This window comes from Odocoileus virginianus, chromosome 15, assembly GCF_023699985.2.
Source record: "Odocoileus virginianus isolate 20LAN1187 ecotype Illinois chromosome 15, Ovbor_1.2, whole genome shotgun sequence".
NCBI lineage: Eukaryota > Metazoa > Chordata > Mammalia > Artiodactyla > Cervidae > Odocoileus > Odocoileus virginianus.
The window spans coordinates 62259083-62273484 of NC_069688.1; the positions used below are offsets into that span (position 1 = coordinate 62259083).

A 14402-nucleotide genomic window follows, 5' to 3' on the forward strand; every position below is an offset into this window, starting at 1 on the left:
TTAATTCAGCCACAAATTTGAATCATGGTTCTTATAGTAGATTGCCTGTTGTCTAGTAGGCTCATAAGTGTCTGTTATGTTCATTATCACCTCTTACTGAACAGGGTAAGGAGTGAGATTCATATATACTTTTGAACGGTCTTATTTAAAATCATTTTCTTGGAGGGGAATGGAGGCATTTCGCTACAAATCAAAATAGCCGGTCAGCAGGACTATTTGGGCTGCTTGTTTCACTCCACTTTATTTTAAGACATATCTAAGGAAAGCAATATATTCCTGCTGTCACCCCGGTTTTCCTATTTTGAGTAGTATTTATGGAGTAATGGATCATTCTTTTCGGGAAACTTTCTCAGTCCTCTCATACCGAGTTCTAAACTTCTGAGACAGTTAAAACAAAGATTACTCAGGGTCTGCCCTTGTAAAATAGAAGTTTGCAATAAATGGGTTTTTGTCTCAAAGTAGTCAGGGGAACAGGAAATGCAGCCGAACAACTGTGTCAAGTGAGGCATGAAGAAAAGCGATTTCAGCCTCTGGACTTGAGGGCGGGACGCACATGAATTCAAAATAAAAGATTACTTCAGGCTTAAAGGTTTTTAACAATGGGAGCTGATGATGAATGAAGGAAGAAGCACGCTCTTAACGATTTTTTGGGGCCAGATCAACTTGACCTTTCATTTTTCATGAAGTCTTCCAATAAGTGCCTCTGCTCTGTTTTTCTCTCCTAGAAGCTCCAACAATCACTGTGATTCTTGTGATTCAAATGGCCTCCTGAAACGCTTTTAGGAGGACTAGAAGGATGGAGGGAACAGTGTTGTTCAATGAGTGAGAGAAATATTCAGTGGCTGCGAACAAAGTAATAAAAGAAAACCAATGCCATCATTGAAAAATGTAATGCCATCCCATGTTTCTGGCCTTCACTGCCTACATGTGATTTTTTTTTTTCCTCATCAAATAACAGCATAATTTCTTCTGAACTAGACATCACATCTTCCAATGCTTTCTGATATTTTAACATCCACCACAATGCTGCAAAAGTTCTTTAGTAAGACATTTTGGTATGTTAGTGAAAGATTACATGGTAGATCAGTGAAAACATTTTTGCAGGGTCTCAATTAGCTAAATGCCTAAAAATAGTACATGTGTATTCTTGTCAACAGTATATTATTATTGGAACATATTCTGTGACTCAGAATGATACTATCAGAGAGTGCAAGGTTAGTCTTCCTTAATCTGCTCCAAGGTTCCTCAGCTTTGTGTTCAAAGAAGCAGTCAGTGTAAGCAGTGGAGAAATAAAAGTGAAATGAGAGACAGGGGAAAAGATAAAGATTTTGGAGACAGATTTAGAGGAAAAGGGGAAGAAACACCGACTGGGGTAGATGAAAGGCAATGGTACAAAAATGAGCAGAGTGATTAGGCAGAGTGAGGCTGTGGTTCGGGGGTGGTTTTAAACCATCAAACCATACTTCATCTGATGAGATAATCACTGTGAACTTTTTTAGCTCTTACAGAGGATACAGGATTTCATATGCACTGGGTAGTTAAATTTCTGAGATCACTAAACAATCCAAAGAGCATTTTAGTTGTCTTTTAAAGGTAAATAGCCACATGGCTGAGGAAATGATGTATCAATGGTAGGTTATGACCTTGAATATGGGGTTTGATGACTGAAAATATTGTCTCAGAAGACCTTGTTAGTTTGAATTAAAGATCAATTAGAGAACTGAGATTTTGAAAATTTAGACATATACTCACCCAACTGACAGGAAAGGCTCCTTTGACTCAAGTCTATGAAAAAAATATGAAAAACTTATTTTAATATAATGATGTTCTATACACTTAAAATTACTTTTACATGAATGACAGAATTATTATACTTGTTTGGAGGAAAATGCACAATTTAATTCCATTAAAACACCATAAATAATATATTAAAACCTAATCTAGACTAATTCAAATTCTGGCTGGATTAATGCAGAAGCTAAATAAGATGAGAGAGACATGGAATGGAAATGTGGCATTTAAATAATACATTAAGATAATATTGTTAGTCTAATTCTGATTTGTACTTTCTACATTGACATGTTTTCTTTTTTAATAGTAATTTGTGGAAGTTTTAATACATCTGTTTATGGTTGTTGAGATAATGAAGCGATTTATAATGCATTTGGTTAAATATAGACTGAATAATTTATTTCCAGTGAATATTTTGTAATGAAGAGACAAGAAGCTTACCATTCATCATCATTTATTGGAAACAACCCCTCTTAGGGCAGGGGGAGCCAAGTTGGGGTACTCCTGCCTCCTTTGTGTTTTTTACGAGCTAGTTGTTTTTTGTGCTTCTTAACGTAGTGAAGGAGAATTATAATCCTGAAGCTTCTGGCTACTTGTGGCGTCTTGTGCATGCCAATTAAAAATCTCCTGGGGCTTACTTTTGCCACTATAATATAGGCTAGGATTGCTCTTAGCTAAATTTCTGATTTCATAAATTAACTGTTTGTGAAAGGTAAATGAATCAAGAAAGGATCTACTTCTAAATATTTCCCAATTAATAGCTACAGAGACCAGCTGGTAGGTGTATACGGATCACTTCATTTTCATGTAAGTTTTTCAACTTATAATTATAGGTCAAATGTAGGCAAATATTGAGGGCATTTTAATCTAAACCCCAGTGTTTAAAAATTTTAAGAAACTTTCATCTTTTAAACTATTTTATTGATATATAAATAGTTGTAGGAAAATGTCAAGAAATTTAATTCTGTACCAATATTCACTGATCACCAGATGATTGTATTTTGACATGGACAACTCTAAAGGGATTATTTTAGATTTAAGTCAAACATCTTTACTTTTCTACAAGTCTAAACAATGAAGACACTAATCTTTTTTTTTTTTGTCTCTGTTTCATTCTGTATATATATAAATGGCTTATTAGAAATATGCCTTGTCCACTTACTGGATGAGCTGCTATGGCTCTCTGCCTAAAGCCCTGCTGCTTTAGTGAACAATATTATAGGAGGAAGGGACTGTTTTAGGGAGCAGGTACCCTAGAGTCCCTCTGAGCAGCAACACTTCCGAAAAAAGCAGAGAAAATAAATTTCTGGTGTTGAGTTGGAGACATATATTTATGAAACCTTTTCCCTTACTGAATTCCAATATTATTAAGACTTCCACATAAATTATTGGTCATATTATATGCTTGTTTTCCCCATATATTTATGACATGGATAGGCAAACAGTTCTAAGAGAAAAACTTTGAGGATAAACAACGAAATATGATTCTTTATTTTATAACATATGGCCAGTGACAAATGATCAAAAGAAATTGCCTCAAAGAAATGAGGGGGATTCTATATAACATGGTTCAGGAGACTGTTTACTTATTTGGACCATCAAATCATCAGGATATCACTGCTCCCTTATTTTTCTGTCTAATAATACTTGAGAAATAGCCAACTTGTGGGTATTAATAGAATCCCTTGTCCCCGTGTTTGCCAAAGATTCAACCTAAGGTCAATCAGACTTCACTTTAAGTGTGTTTTTTGCACATGTAAGGTGCTCGACCTTACAGAAAAACATCTATTTCTGCTTGATTGACTATGCTAAAGCCTTTGATTGTGTGGATCACAATAAACTGTGGAAAATTCTGAAAGAGATGGGCATACCAGACCACCTGATCTGCCTCTTGAGAAATCTGTATGCAGGTCAGGAAGCAACAGTTAAAACTGGGCATGGAACAAGAGACTGGTTCAAAATTGGGAAAGAAGTACATCAAGGCTGTATACTGTCACCCTGCTTATTTAACTTATATTCAGAGTACATCATGAGAAACTCTGGGCTGGAGGAAGCACAAGCTGGAATCAACATTGCTGGGAGAAATATCAGTAACCTCAGATATGCAGATGACACCACCCTCATGGCAAAAAGTGAAGAAGAACTAAAGAGCCTCTTGATGAAAGTGAAACAGGAGAGTGAAAAGTTGTCTTAAAGCTCAACATTCAGAAACCAAAGATCATGGCATCTGGTCTCATCACTTCATGGCGAATAGATGGAGAAACAGTGGAAACAGTGACTGACTTTATTTTTGGGGGCTCCAAAATCACTGCAGATGGTGATTGCAGTCATGAAATAAAAAGACACTCCTTGGAAGGAAAGTTATGACTAACCTAGACAGCTTATTAAAAAGCAGAGACATTACTTTGCCAACAAAGGTCCATCTAGTCAAAGCTATGGTTTTTCCAGTAGTCATGTATGGATGTGAGAGTTGGACTATAAAGAAAGCTGAGTCCTGAAGAATTGATGCTTTGGAACTGTGGTGTTGGAGAAGACTCTTGAGAGTCCCTTGAATAGCAAGAAGATCCAACCAGTCCATCCTAAAGGAAATCAGTCTAGAACATTCATTGGAAGGACTGATGCTGAAGCTCCAATACTTTGGCCACCAGATGCAAAGAGCCGACTCATTAGAAAAGACCCTAACCCTGATGCTGGGAAAGATTGAGGGCAGGAGGAGAAGGGGACAAGAAAGGATGAGATGGTTGGATGGCAACACTGACTCAATGGACATGAGTTTGGGTAAACTCTGGGAGTTGGTGATGGACAGGGAGGCCTGGTGTGCTGCAGTCCATGGGGTCACAAAGAGTCAGACACGATTGAGCAACTGAACTGAACTGAAGGTGCCTGACTCCAGTCTCTTCTCTCTCCATTTCCCATGGCCTCAGCTGGCCCTGTGCCTCTCAGTGCTGTGTGCTTCTTAGCACTGAGCGATGTAGCGAAAGAATGTGAAAACATTGAATGTCTGACTCCTCTTTCCTGCTCCACATCTCAGTTAGCAATGCTCAGTAAGTTTTTCTTTTATGTTCCTCTTCTCTCTCTCATCACTCAGTTCCCAGGCTTGTTCTCCTCCCTTATCCCAGCCTGGTCTCTCCACATGTAAATTCTTTGTTCAGAGTTGCTCCAGCTTGATGCACTTGACTCACACTAAGCTTCCTTCCATGTTGCTGCCCACACCACTTGTTTAGGGACTGCATTATGTCATTTTCCTTAGAGGCATCAAGTGCATGTTAGTTGTTCAGTCATGTCTGACTCTTGCGACCCCATGGACTGTATGTAACCCACCAGGCTCCTCTGTCCATGGGATTCTCCAGGCAAGAATATTGGATTGGGTTGCCATTAATAGAAGCAAGACCCACCACTTGCCTTTCCCTGTGTGATTACTAAAATGCTGAATTTAGAATGTGTTTAAAATAATTATTGATTGATTTTCCTTTTTTTTCCCTGAAGGTTTCATGTAAGTAGCTGGTAGATTGGAGCATATAAGGTACATATGTTGCCCCCGACCCCAGTGGTTAATATGATTAGTCTTACTAGTTAGTTAACCTTCTTCCACTTTTACCACATCACTCACCACTTCAACTATCTCCTTCCGAGTTCTCAACTGAAGATCTCAGAAGAGAATCCAAAGTTTTTGGAATGATGCTGGACAGCATTCTGACTGATGTGCTTGTTATAAACTAAGGGTTTGCAAATCCTGCTCACCACCTGGTTTTACACAACCCACAAGCTAAGGGAGTTTTTTAAGTTTAATGGTTGGAAATAGCAAAAGAAGAAGAATATTTTATGAACTTTCAAAAATTCACATGAAAATTATATGAAATACCAATTTCAGTGTCCATAAATAAAGTTTATTGGTACACAGTCATGCTCATTCATTCATACATTGTCTAAGGAGGTTTTGTGCTATAATAGTAAGTTGAGAGTGGTTGAAACAGGAACTTTATCTTAAGATATTTACTATATGATCTTCACAGAAAAAAGATGCCATTATGTGAAAAATAATATTGTTGGAAGGAACTAGAAACAACTCAAAACTGGCACTCTTTATTTTGATACAGACTTCAAAGTTCAAAATAATTTGCATTTCTTCTCTATACCACCAAGTCAGTCTCTGAGCCTACTGAAAAAATAATTTCCCTAAAATACAAATTTCATGTTACCACTTTTCTTGATAATGTTAATAACCATAGAACGATGCCCAAACTTTCCAGCTTGCCATTTGAAAGCTTTTCACAAACATGCCTCATATCAACTTTCCTTGTTATTTTTTTTAATCATTTCTCTTGCCAACCACATTATTTCAGGAGATTTGTCTATTTATAGCCCAAACAAATCTGGTTTAGCTTTGTTTTGGTATAATTTTTGCTCCTATACTGGAATACTGTTTTCCCCTTCCTTTCTCTATCATGCTCTATCTTTTGAGTTTATCTAATTTAAAAAGTCAGCCCTGACACCTTCATCTTCCAGGGACCATCCTGTCTCTAAGCTTCTATTACTTATTATCTCTATCACTATGTCATAGTCTCAGGACATTAATCCTGGTTAATAGGCTAACTGAGAGTTTCATTAAGACTGGTAAGAATATTAAACTTGCATTTCTGCTTGGATAAGAAGTCCTGACACTCTGTGTTAAGCCTTCCAATGGGCTCACGTAGGATGTACTTGCCAATGCTATATGAGCTGAGCAGAAAGGCAAGATTATTGTCCATTAGTCACTATAAGTCATGAAGACAAGGTACCAGGACTTCCAAGCATTTTCAGTGGTGACGGGGGACAGGAAATCTTAGTGGGGAGCACTACCAGGAAATCCTGTCTCGCGTCTTATCCTCAAGATGATGACACACAGCAGAGGAAAAGGACAGTTGACCCACACTGAACCCTGCTGTGCTTTGTAACCAATTATTCAATCGTTGCTCATTACGTGAAGTCAGCTTTTCTCACCTTGAGATGATTCAGAGCCTTACATTGTTCTCATTAATTTTATAGCAAACATCATAGTCAACTCAAGGGGCTATTGTGAAGAATACAGAAAAGCTAGCACAGTTTCTGGCAGAGGGGATCTTGCCAGCTACGACTGTCCCAAAGACAGATATTAATAGTTAACTCTAAGGGATGAAACTGCCTTTAATCTATGGATAGCTCATTTTTGCAATTTTAGTTCTGAAAAATGAAAAAAAAAATGTGTAAAAGAATAAAAAACTATTAGGAGAAATACACCTTTTGAGAAAATTGTTTATCAATTTTATCCTAGGCAACAGGTGATTATGTTGTGATATGCCCAGAGAAAACTTTTCTGAGCTTTTTTGTAAGGTAATTGTTTTGCCAAGAAAAGGATTGATTTTATCTTTCCTGATATTTTCTTTGAGCATGAAATAGGTAGTGCATTTGGTAATACTTTATTCAGGACTCCCTAGAATTAAGAGTAGAATAAGATAAACAAATGATAGCCTTCAGAAAAATAATACCCAGTAGAGAATAAAATGGAATGAGAAATGAAGATCAATGTTTGGGGCTAGAAGATTTATGATACTTTGTATTTAACAACAACAAAAAAAACTAAGATGTCTTTACTAAGGGTCAAGATTACTCAAAATGCTTTATAAACATTGGCTTCTTTACGCATCATGATGCCTCTGAAGTAGATCTTATTTTACAGAGGAGGAAACTGATCCCCAATGACGCTAACTGTCTTGCACAAGGTCACAGAGCTTAAGAGTGGTTGAACCTGGATTTGAATTTAGGCATCTGGCTCCAAAGTTCTTGCGGTCATATCTTGCACGGTGTGCTGCCTGGCACGTCTATTTATTCTGTTGATTTTGTTTTATTTGTATGTGTGCCTTCTGACACCACCACATTCTCTTTCTTTATACATTCAGTGCTCTACTGAGAAACCATGTCTGATTCCAGCTGTCTCCAAATGACGGATATTCATAAACTTATGTCTGCAGCACCACACTATTTGCCAATGCATGGCTGTATCCACCCACCATGCTTCTCCAATTGTAGATGTCTTTAACTTAATGTTTCAAACAAAATTCGTCTTCTTCTCTCCTTTTGCTCCTCTTTACCCCAGCTCAGTGTCATAACTGATCACTCAGATAACCAAAGTAGAAAGGCTGGAATCTTTCTCCTTAACTCCTTTCTAGCAACGCTCACTTTCAGTAAATTCTCTTAGTTCTGCTGTTTTTTTGTGTTTTTTTTTTTTTTTTAGTTCTGCTGTTTTTATTTCCAAAAGTCCTATTCATTCTGTTTTCCCCTGTCAATTATTACCACAATTCTAGTGATCATCAACTTTTAAGTGGGCTAATAAAATAATGTCCTCAGTGGCCCCCCTTCTTCTGTATTTCTTTGGAATAGCTGTGTCTACTGGAAAAAACTATCTCTCTACAATACAAATGCTATCATATAATTCCTTTCATTACACATATCTGAGTGCTTCTGGGAACTATTCCTTTATTAGGCTCGATCGGGTGGTTAGGAGTGCTTCATAACTGTCCCCATAGCCCCCTGTAATACTCAATCGTGATGTATTATGATTGCAGGTGTATTTTGCAAGCTCCTCTTTGAGACTGTATACTCCCTAAAGGTAGTGACTCACTGCCTTTCAAATACCCACAGACATGCCTACTTCATAGGAGTGTCTCATAAGTGACTTTGTCAAATGAACTTTCCACGCCAGGCTCCTTGACCCCTACTTCCATTATTTGCCTACAGAATAAAGTCCCAGTTCTTTAATATAACTAAAGTTCATTCACAATCTGGTTCTAGGATGCCTTCCCAGCCTTTGTCTGCTACCACTTTAGATTCTACATTCCAGCCACGCTGAGCCAACAGCTCACTGTTGGGTGGCATCTTCTTCCTCGAATCCATGTGCTTTGGCATTTACTAGGTGTTTGCAGAAATGACTTCAACCACCTTGGTTCTTGAGGTAGGATTACAAGGATTGGCTCTTGGAGGAGGATTATAAAACTAGTAATCTTTTATGAAACTAAAGAGACATAAATATGATCCATTAATATATTTACATGATCTTGTGGTTAAAATTTTGAAGCAACAGCAATTCTTTACTACTATTTAACCTCTCCTCTTAGCAATGATAACCCACCCTGACCGACATTTCAGATGGATGTACCAAAGGAGGAAATTTGCATAATCAGGCTGCCAGACTCGTCCTGACTCTCCCGCCTTCTGATCGTGTGATCCTGGAAAAGTAAGATGCTTTTCTTTGTGCCTAAATGATCTCATCTGCAAAATGGAGGTGATAATAAATCTAACTCTTAATGGGCATTGAGATAATTAGATAAATAACTAAATACAGCACTTACAGGGGGCCCAGGTTTGGGAATAAATTGTTGTAGCAGTTATATATGTTGGGCTATGTTGGTGAGATATGCTGGAGGCAATAGATGAAAATGCAGGCCTGGAACTCATCTGAGGAAATAGATTTAAGAGTCACGTCAACTACGCAAAGTTAGTATGTGACATCATAGGAGATAATGAGGGTCCCCAGAAGGAGTGTGTAGAATGGGAGAAAAGGGTTTGGGGAGAATATTTGGGGTCACTAGCAGGCTTCCAGAGTTCAGTACAGATTTCGGAAGAGGGCAGGAGAACCGTGGCCATTGGCACTCATCTGTAACTGGCAGGACACCCAACAAGAGCTGATGGCCCTCCATGTGGGCTGAGGGAGCAAATCTTCCTGGATCTCTCATCAGCCTTCAGTCAGTTCTGTGGGATAGGAGTAAATTCAAAAAGGGAAGGTTTCTCTCTAGAAGTAGCGCCCATGTGCTAAGCCAAGAAAGGAGGAGAAATGGAGGAGGATTACATTCTTAAATATAGATCAGAGTCTATTTATAGGTCAAAGCTAGTACTAAAATCCAGTGATATTTGAAATATAATTTGTAATGAATGAATGAATGACTCTATTAAAGGGATGGAAGGCTTTTATTTCATAGCATACCTTTTTTTCTCAAAAAAAGACTGATCTTCCTCTACATTTCAAATAGTGTTTTAAAGACAAACACAGGTACAAAGGGTTTATGTAGAGAATGGTGTGCTTGATTCTTATCTGTTCCATCACTCTCTCCACAAACCCCAGGAGAGAGTAATAATGATCACCAGAGGCAGAGCTAACTATGTGCCAGAACCTACGCTAGGCTCTCTGACACATTTAACTTTGATGAGAGCGGATGAGAAAACTAAAGTTCAGAAATGTTAACTAATTTGCTCAAAGTCACACAGAAAATTTATAGAGTCTGAATTCAATTGCAGTCCTGTCTCCCACGTCTGTATTTGAGCCTCTGCTCCATCCTCTTAAGAAATGGGAGAGGACACGACAACTGCTATGCTAGGTAGACCTCTGGTCTCTCTGGCCCCACAGGGACACAGAGCGGGCCAGGTCACTGTGAGTTAATACTTGCTAACCAACTGTTCCTTACTTATGGAATAATTTGATACATTACTTTATAAATAGCTTAATAACCTTCAGGATAGCAGGAATCTTATTTTGATACTTAAAAAATTTAGTCTGCATTCCATCCCCCTTCATGGATCACAGCCTTCTAGTGGAGAAGGGGCTTGCATAACTCAATGAATCTATAGAACTATGAGCCAGGCCATGCAGGGCCACCCAAGAAGGAAGGGTCATAGTGAAGAGTTCTGACCAATCATGGTCCACTGGAGGAGGGAATGGCAGCCCACTCCAGTATTCTCACCACGAGAACCCCGTGAACACTACAAAAAAGCAAACAGACGTGAAATGGAAAGATGAGCCGCCCAGGCTGGATGGTGTCAAATACGCTTCTGGGGAAGAGTGGAGGGCAATTACTAACAGCTACAGAAAGAATGAAGCGACTGGGCTGAAGAGGAAATGATGCTCAGTTGTGGATGAGTCTAGCAGTGAAAGTAAATTCCAATGTTATAAAGAACAATATTGCATAGGAACTTGGACTGTCAGGTCTATGTATCAAGGTAAATTGGGCATAGTCAAGTAGGAGATGGCCAGATTGAACTTTGACATCTTAGGAATCAGTAAACTAAAATGGACAGGAATGGGTGAATTTAATTCAGTTGACCATATATCTACTGCTGTGGGCAAGAATCCCTTAGAAGAAATGGAGTGGTCCTCACAGTCAACAAAAGAGTCTGAAATGCAGTACTTGGGTGCAACCTCATAAATGACAGAATGATCTTAGTTTATTTCCAAGGCAAATCATTCAACATCACAGAAATCCAAGTCTATACCCCAACTTCTCATGCCGAAGAAGATAAAGTTGACTGGTTCTATGAAGACCTACAAAACCTTCCAGAAATAGCACCTAAACAGGTGTCCTTTTCATCATAGGGGATTGAAATGCAAAAGTAGGAAGATTAGAGATACCTGGAGTAGCAGGCAAATTTGGCCTTGGAGCACAAAATGAAGCAGGGCAAAGGTAATAGAGTTTTGTCAAGAGGATATGCTGGTCATAGCAAACAACCTCCAACAACTTAAGAGAAAAATCTCCACATGGACATCACCAGATGATCAATACTGAAATCAGATTGATTATGTTCTTTGCAGTCAAAGATGAAGAAACTCTATACAGTCAGCAAAAACAAGACCTGGAGCTGACTGTGGCTCAGGTAATGAGCTCTGTATTGGAAAATGCAGGCTGAAACTGAAGAAAGTAGGGAAAACCACTAGACCATTCAGATATGACCTAAATCAAGTCTATTATGATTATACAGTGGAGGTGATGAATGGATTAAAGGGATTAGATATGGTAGACAGAGCGCCTGAAGAACTGTGGATGGAAGTTCATAACACTGTGTAGGAGGCAGTGACCAAAACCATCCCAAAGAAAAAGAAATACAAGAAGGCAAAGTAGTTGTCTGAGGAGGCTTTACAAATAGCTGAGGAAGGGAAAGATGTGAAAAGCAAGGGAGAAGGGAAAAGATATACTCAACTGGATGCAGAATTCCCAGGAACACCAAGGAGAGATACGAAAGCTTTCTTAAATGGATAATACAAAGAAATAGACGAAAACAATATAATGGGAAAGACTAGAAAGCTCTTTAAGAAAATTGGAGATATCAGGGAACATTTCATGCTAAGATGGGCACAATAAAGGACAGAAACAGTAAGGATCTAACAGAAGCAGAAGAGATTAAGAAGAGGTAGCAAGAGTACACAAAAGAATTATACAAAAAAGGTCTTAATGTTCCAGGTAATCATGATGGTGTGGCCATTTGCCTAAAGCTAGACATCCTGGAATGTGAAGTCAAGTGGGCCTTTGAAAGCATTGCTACAAACAAAGCCAGTGGAGGTGATGGAATTCCAGCTGAGCTGTTTAAAATCCTAAAAGATGATGCTATGAAAGTGCTGCACTCAATATGTCAGCAAATTTGGAAAAGTCAGCAACGGCTACAGGACTGGAAAAAGTCAGTTTTCATCCCAATACCAAAGAAAGGCAAAGCCAAAGAATGTTTAAACTACCATACAATTGCACTCATTTCACATGTTAGCAAGGTAATTGCTCACAATCCTTCAAGCGAGGCTTCAGTAGTATATGAACTGAGAACTTCCAGATGTACAAGCTGGGTTTCAAAGAGGCAGAGGAACCAGAGGTCAGATTGCCAACATTTGTTAGATCATGGAGACGGCAAGAGAATTTCATAAAAAAAACATCTGCTTCATTGACTACGCTAAAGCCTTTGACTGTATGGATCAAAACAGACTGTGGAAAAGAGACGGGAGTACCAGACCATCTGACTTGTCTGCTGAGAAACCTGTGTGCAGCTCAAGAAGCAACAGAACTGGACATGGAAAACTGACTGGTTCAAAACTGGGAAAAGAGTATGGCAAGGCTGTATATTGGCTCCTTGCTTATTTTATTTCTATGTAGAGTATTTCATGCAAAATGCCAGGCTGGATCTATCACAAGTTGGAATCAAGAGTGCTGGGAGAAATATCAACATCCTCAAATATACAGATGATTCCACTCTAATGGCAGAAAGTGAAGAGGAACTGAAAAGCCTCTTCATGAAGGTGAAAGAGATATGATAATGGCATTTGGTCCCATCACTTCATGGCAAATAGAAGGGAAAAAAATGGAAGCGGTTACAGACTTTATTTTCTTGCGCTCTGAAATCACTGCAGACAGTGACTGCAGTGACTGCCACCATGAAATTAAAAGACACTTGCCACTCAGAAGGGAAGCAATGACAAACCTAGTTGGTGTATTAAAAAACAAAAACGTATTGTGGACAAAGGTCTGTCTAGTCAAAGGAATGGTTTTTCCAGTAGGCATGTATAGATGTGAGATTTGGACCAAATAGAAGGCTGGGCACCAAAAACTTGATGCTTTCAAATTGTGCTGCTGGAGAAGACCCCTGAGAGCCCCCTGGGCTGTAAGGATGTCAAACCAGTCCATCCTAGAGACCAGCTCTCCATATTCATTGGAGGGACTGATGCTGAAGCTGAGGCTCCAAAACTTTGGCCACTGAATGCGGAAAGTCAATCGGAAAAGACCTGATGATAGGAAAGTTTGAAGGCAAGAGGAGAAGGGGGTGGCAGAGGATGAGATGGTTAGATAGCATCACCGAATCCATGAACATGAATTTGAGCAAACTCGAGGAGTCAGTGGAGGAGCCTGGTGTGTTGCAGTCCACGGGGTTGTAAAGATTTGGACACAGCTTAGTGACATAGTGAACAACAGTGCCAACTACATTTCATCACTAGTCATTGGTAATCTAAACACATCCACATGACATTTTCATCCTTCTAAGGTCCTCTTGCTTATTCTCCAGGCCAGAATACTGGAGTGGGTAGCCTTTCCCTTCTCCAGGGGATCTTCCCAACCCAGGGATTGAACCCGGGTCTCCCGCATTGCAGGTGGATTCTTTACCAGCTGAGCCACAAGGGAAGCCCAAGAATACTGGAGTGGGTAGCCTGTCTCTTCTCCAGGGGATCTTCCTGATCCAGGAACTGAACTGGGGTCTCCTGCATTGCAGGTGGATTCTTTTATCAACTGAGCTATCAAATTCACCTCAAAGCTGTAGCGAGCCAGGCTCCTCCACTCCTCTGGTGGAATTTCCCTACAATGGATTCTTTTTCTCTGGGAGTTTAAAAACAAAACTTATTTCCTGTGATACTTTTTTCAAGGGCTTTCACACACAGTTGAAATCTCTGCCTAGGCTCTCAGGCTCCTTGGCACATGCTATTCACAGTCACCACCATCTGTGTGGCTGACCCCAGGGACAAGTTGATGGATGGCGTGGTGTCAACCAGGAATCTCAGAGGCAGCTTTGACACTCGCAGTGATGACTTTTGCCACCTTGGAAATTGAGGCTGCAGGGCTCACGTCCCTTGGACAGGCATAATGTGCTTTCCTAGCAGTACCGAGAGGCCCGAGCCACGGCAGAAGGATGCAGGTGAAGAGTGGAGAGGAATCTCCTGGTGAGAAGGACCATCAACCATTGGCAGGTTCCCCTGGGAGACTTGAAGCGCTTTCTCTAACAGTCCTGCAAGGTTTAGCAAAGTGTCTAAACACTGCTCTGTCTGATTCCAGAATCAACCTCGTCACCCCTCACATTGC

General features: G+C 39.6%; 1 protein-coding gene across 8 annotated transcripts in view; it reads right to left on the reverse strand.

Annotated features, from left to right (window-relative positions):
* Nucleotides 1-14402, reverse strand: part of RALYL (RALY RNA binding protein like) — a 782895-nt gene that overhangs the window by 122711 nt on the left and 645782 nt on the right. For all 8 annotated transcript variants that reach the window (XM_070477450.1, XM_070477455.1, XM_070477449.1 and 5 more), the window contains one exon: nt 1753-1785. In XM_070477450.1, coding sequence (XP_070333551.1) covers nt 1753-1785 — 33 coding nt within the window. The remainder of the gene's footprint in view (nt 1-1752; nt 1786-14402) is intronic.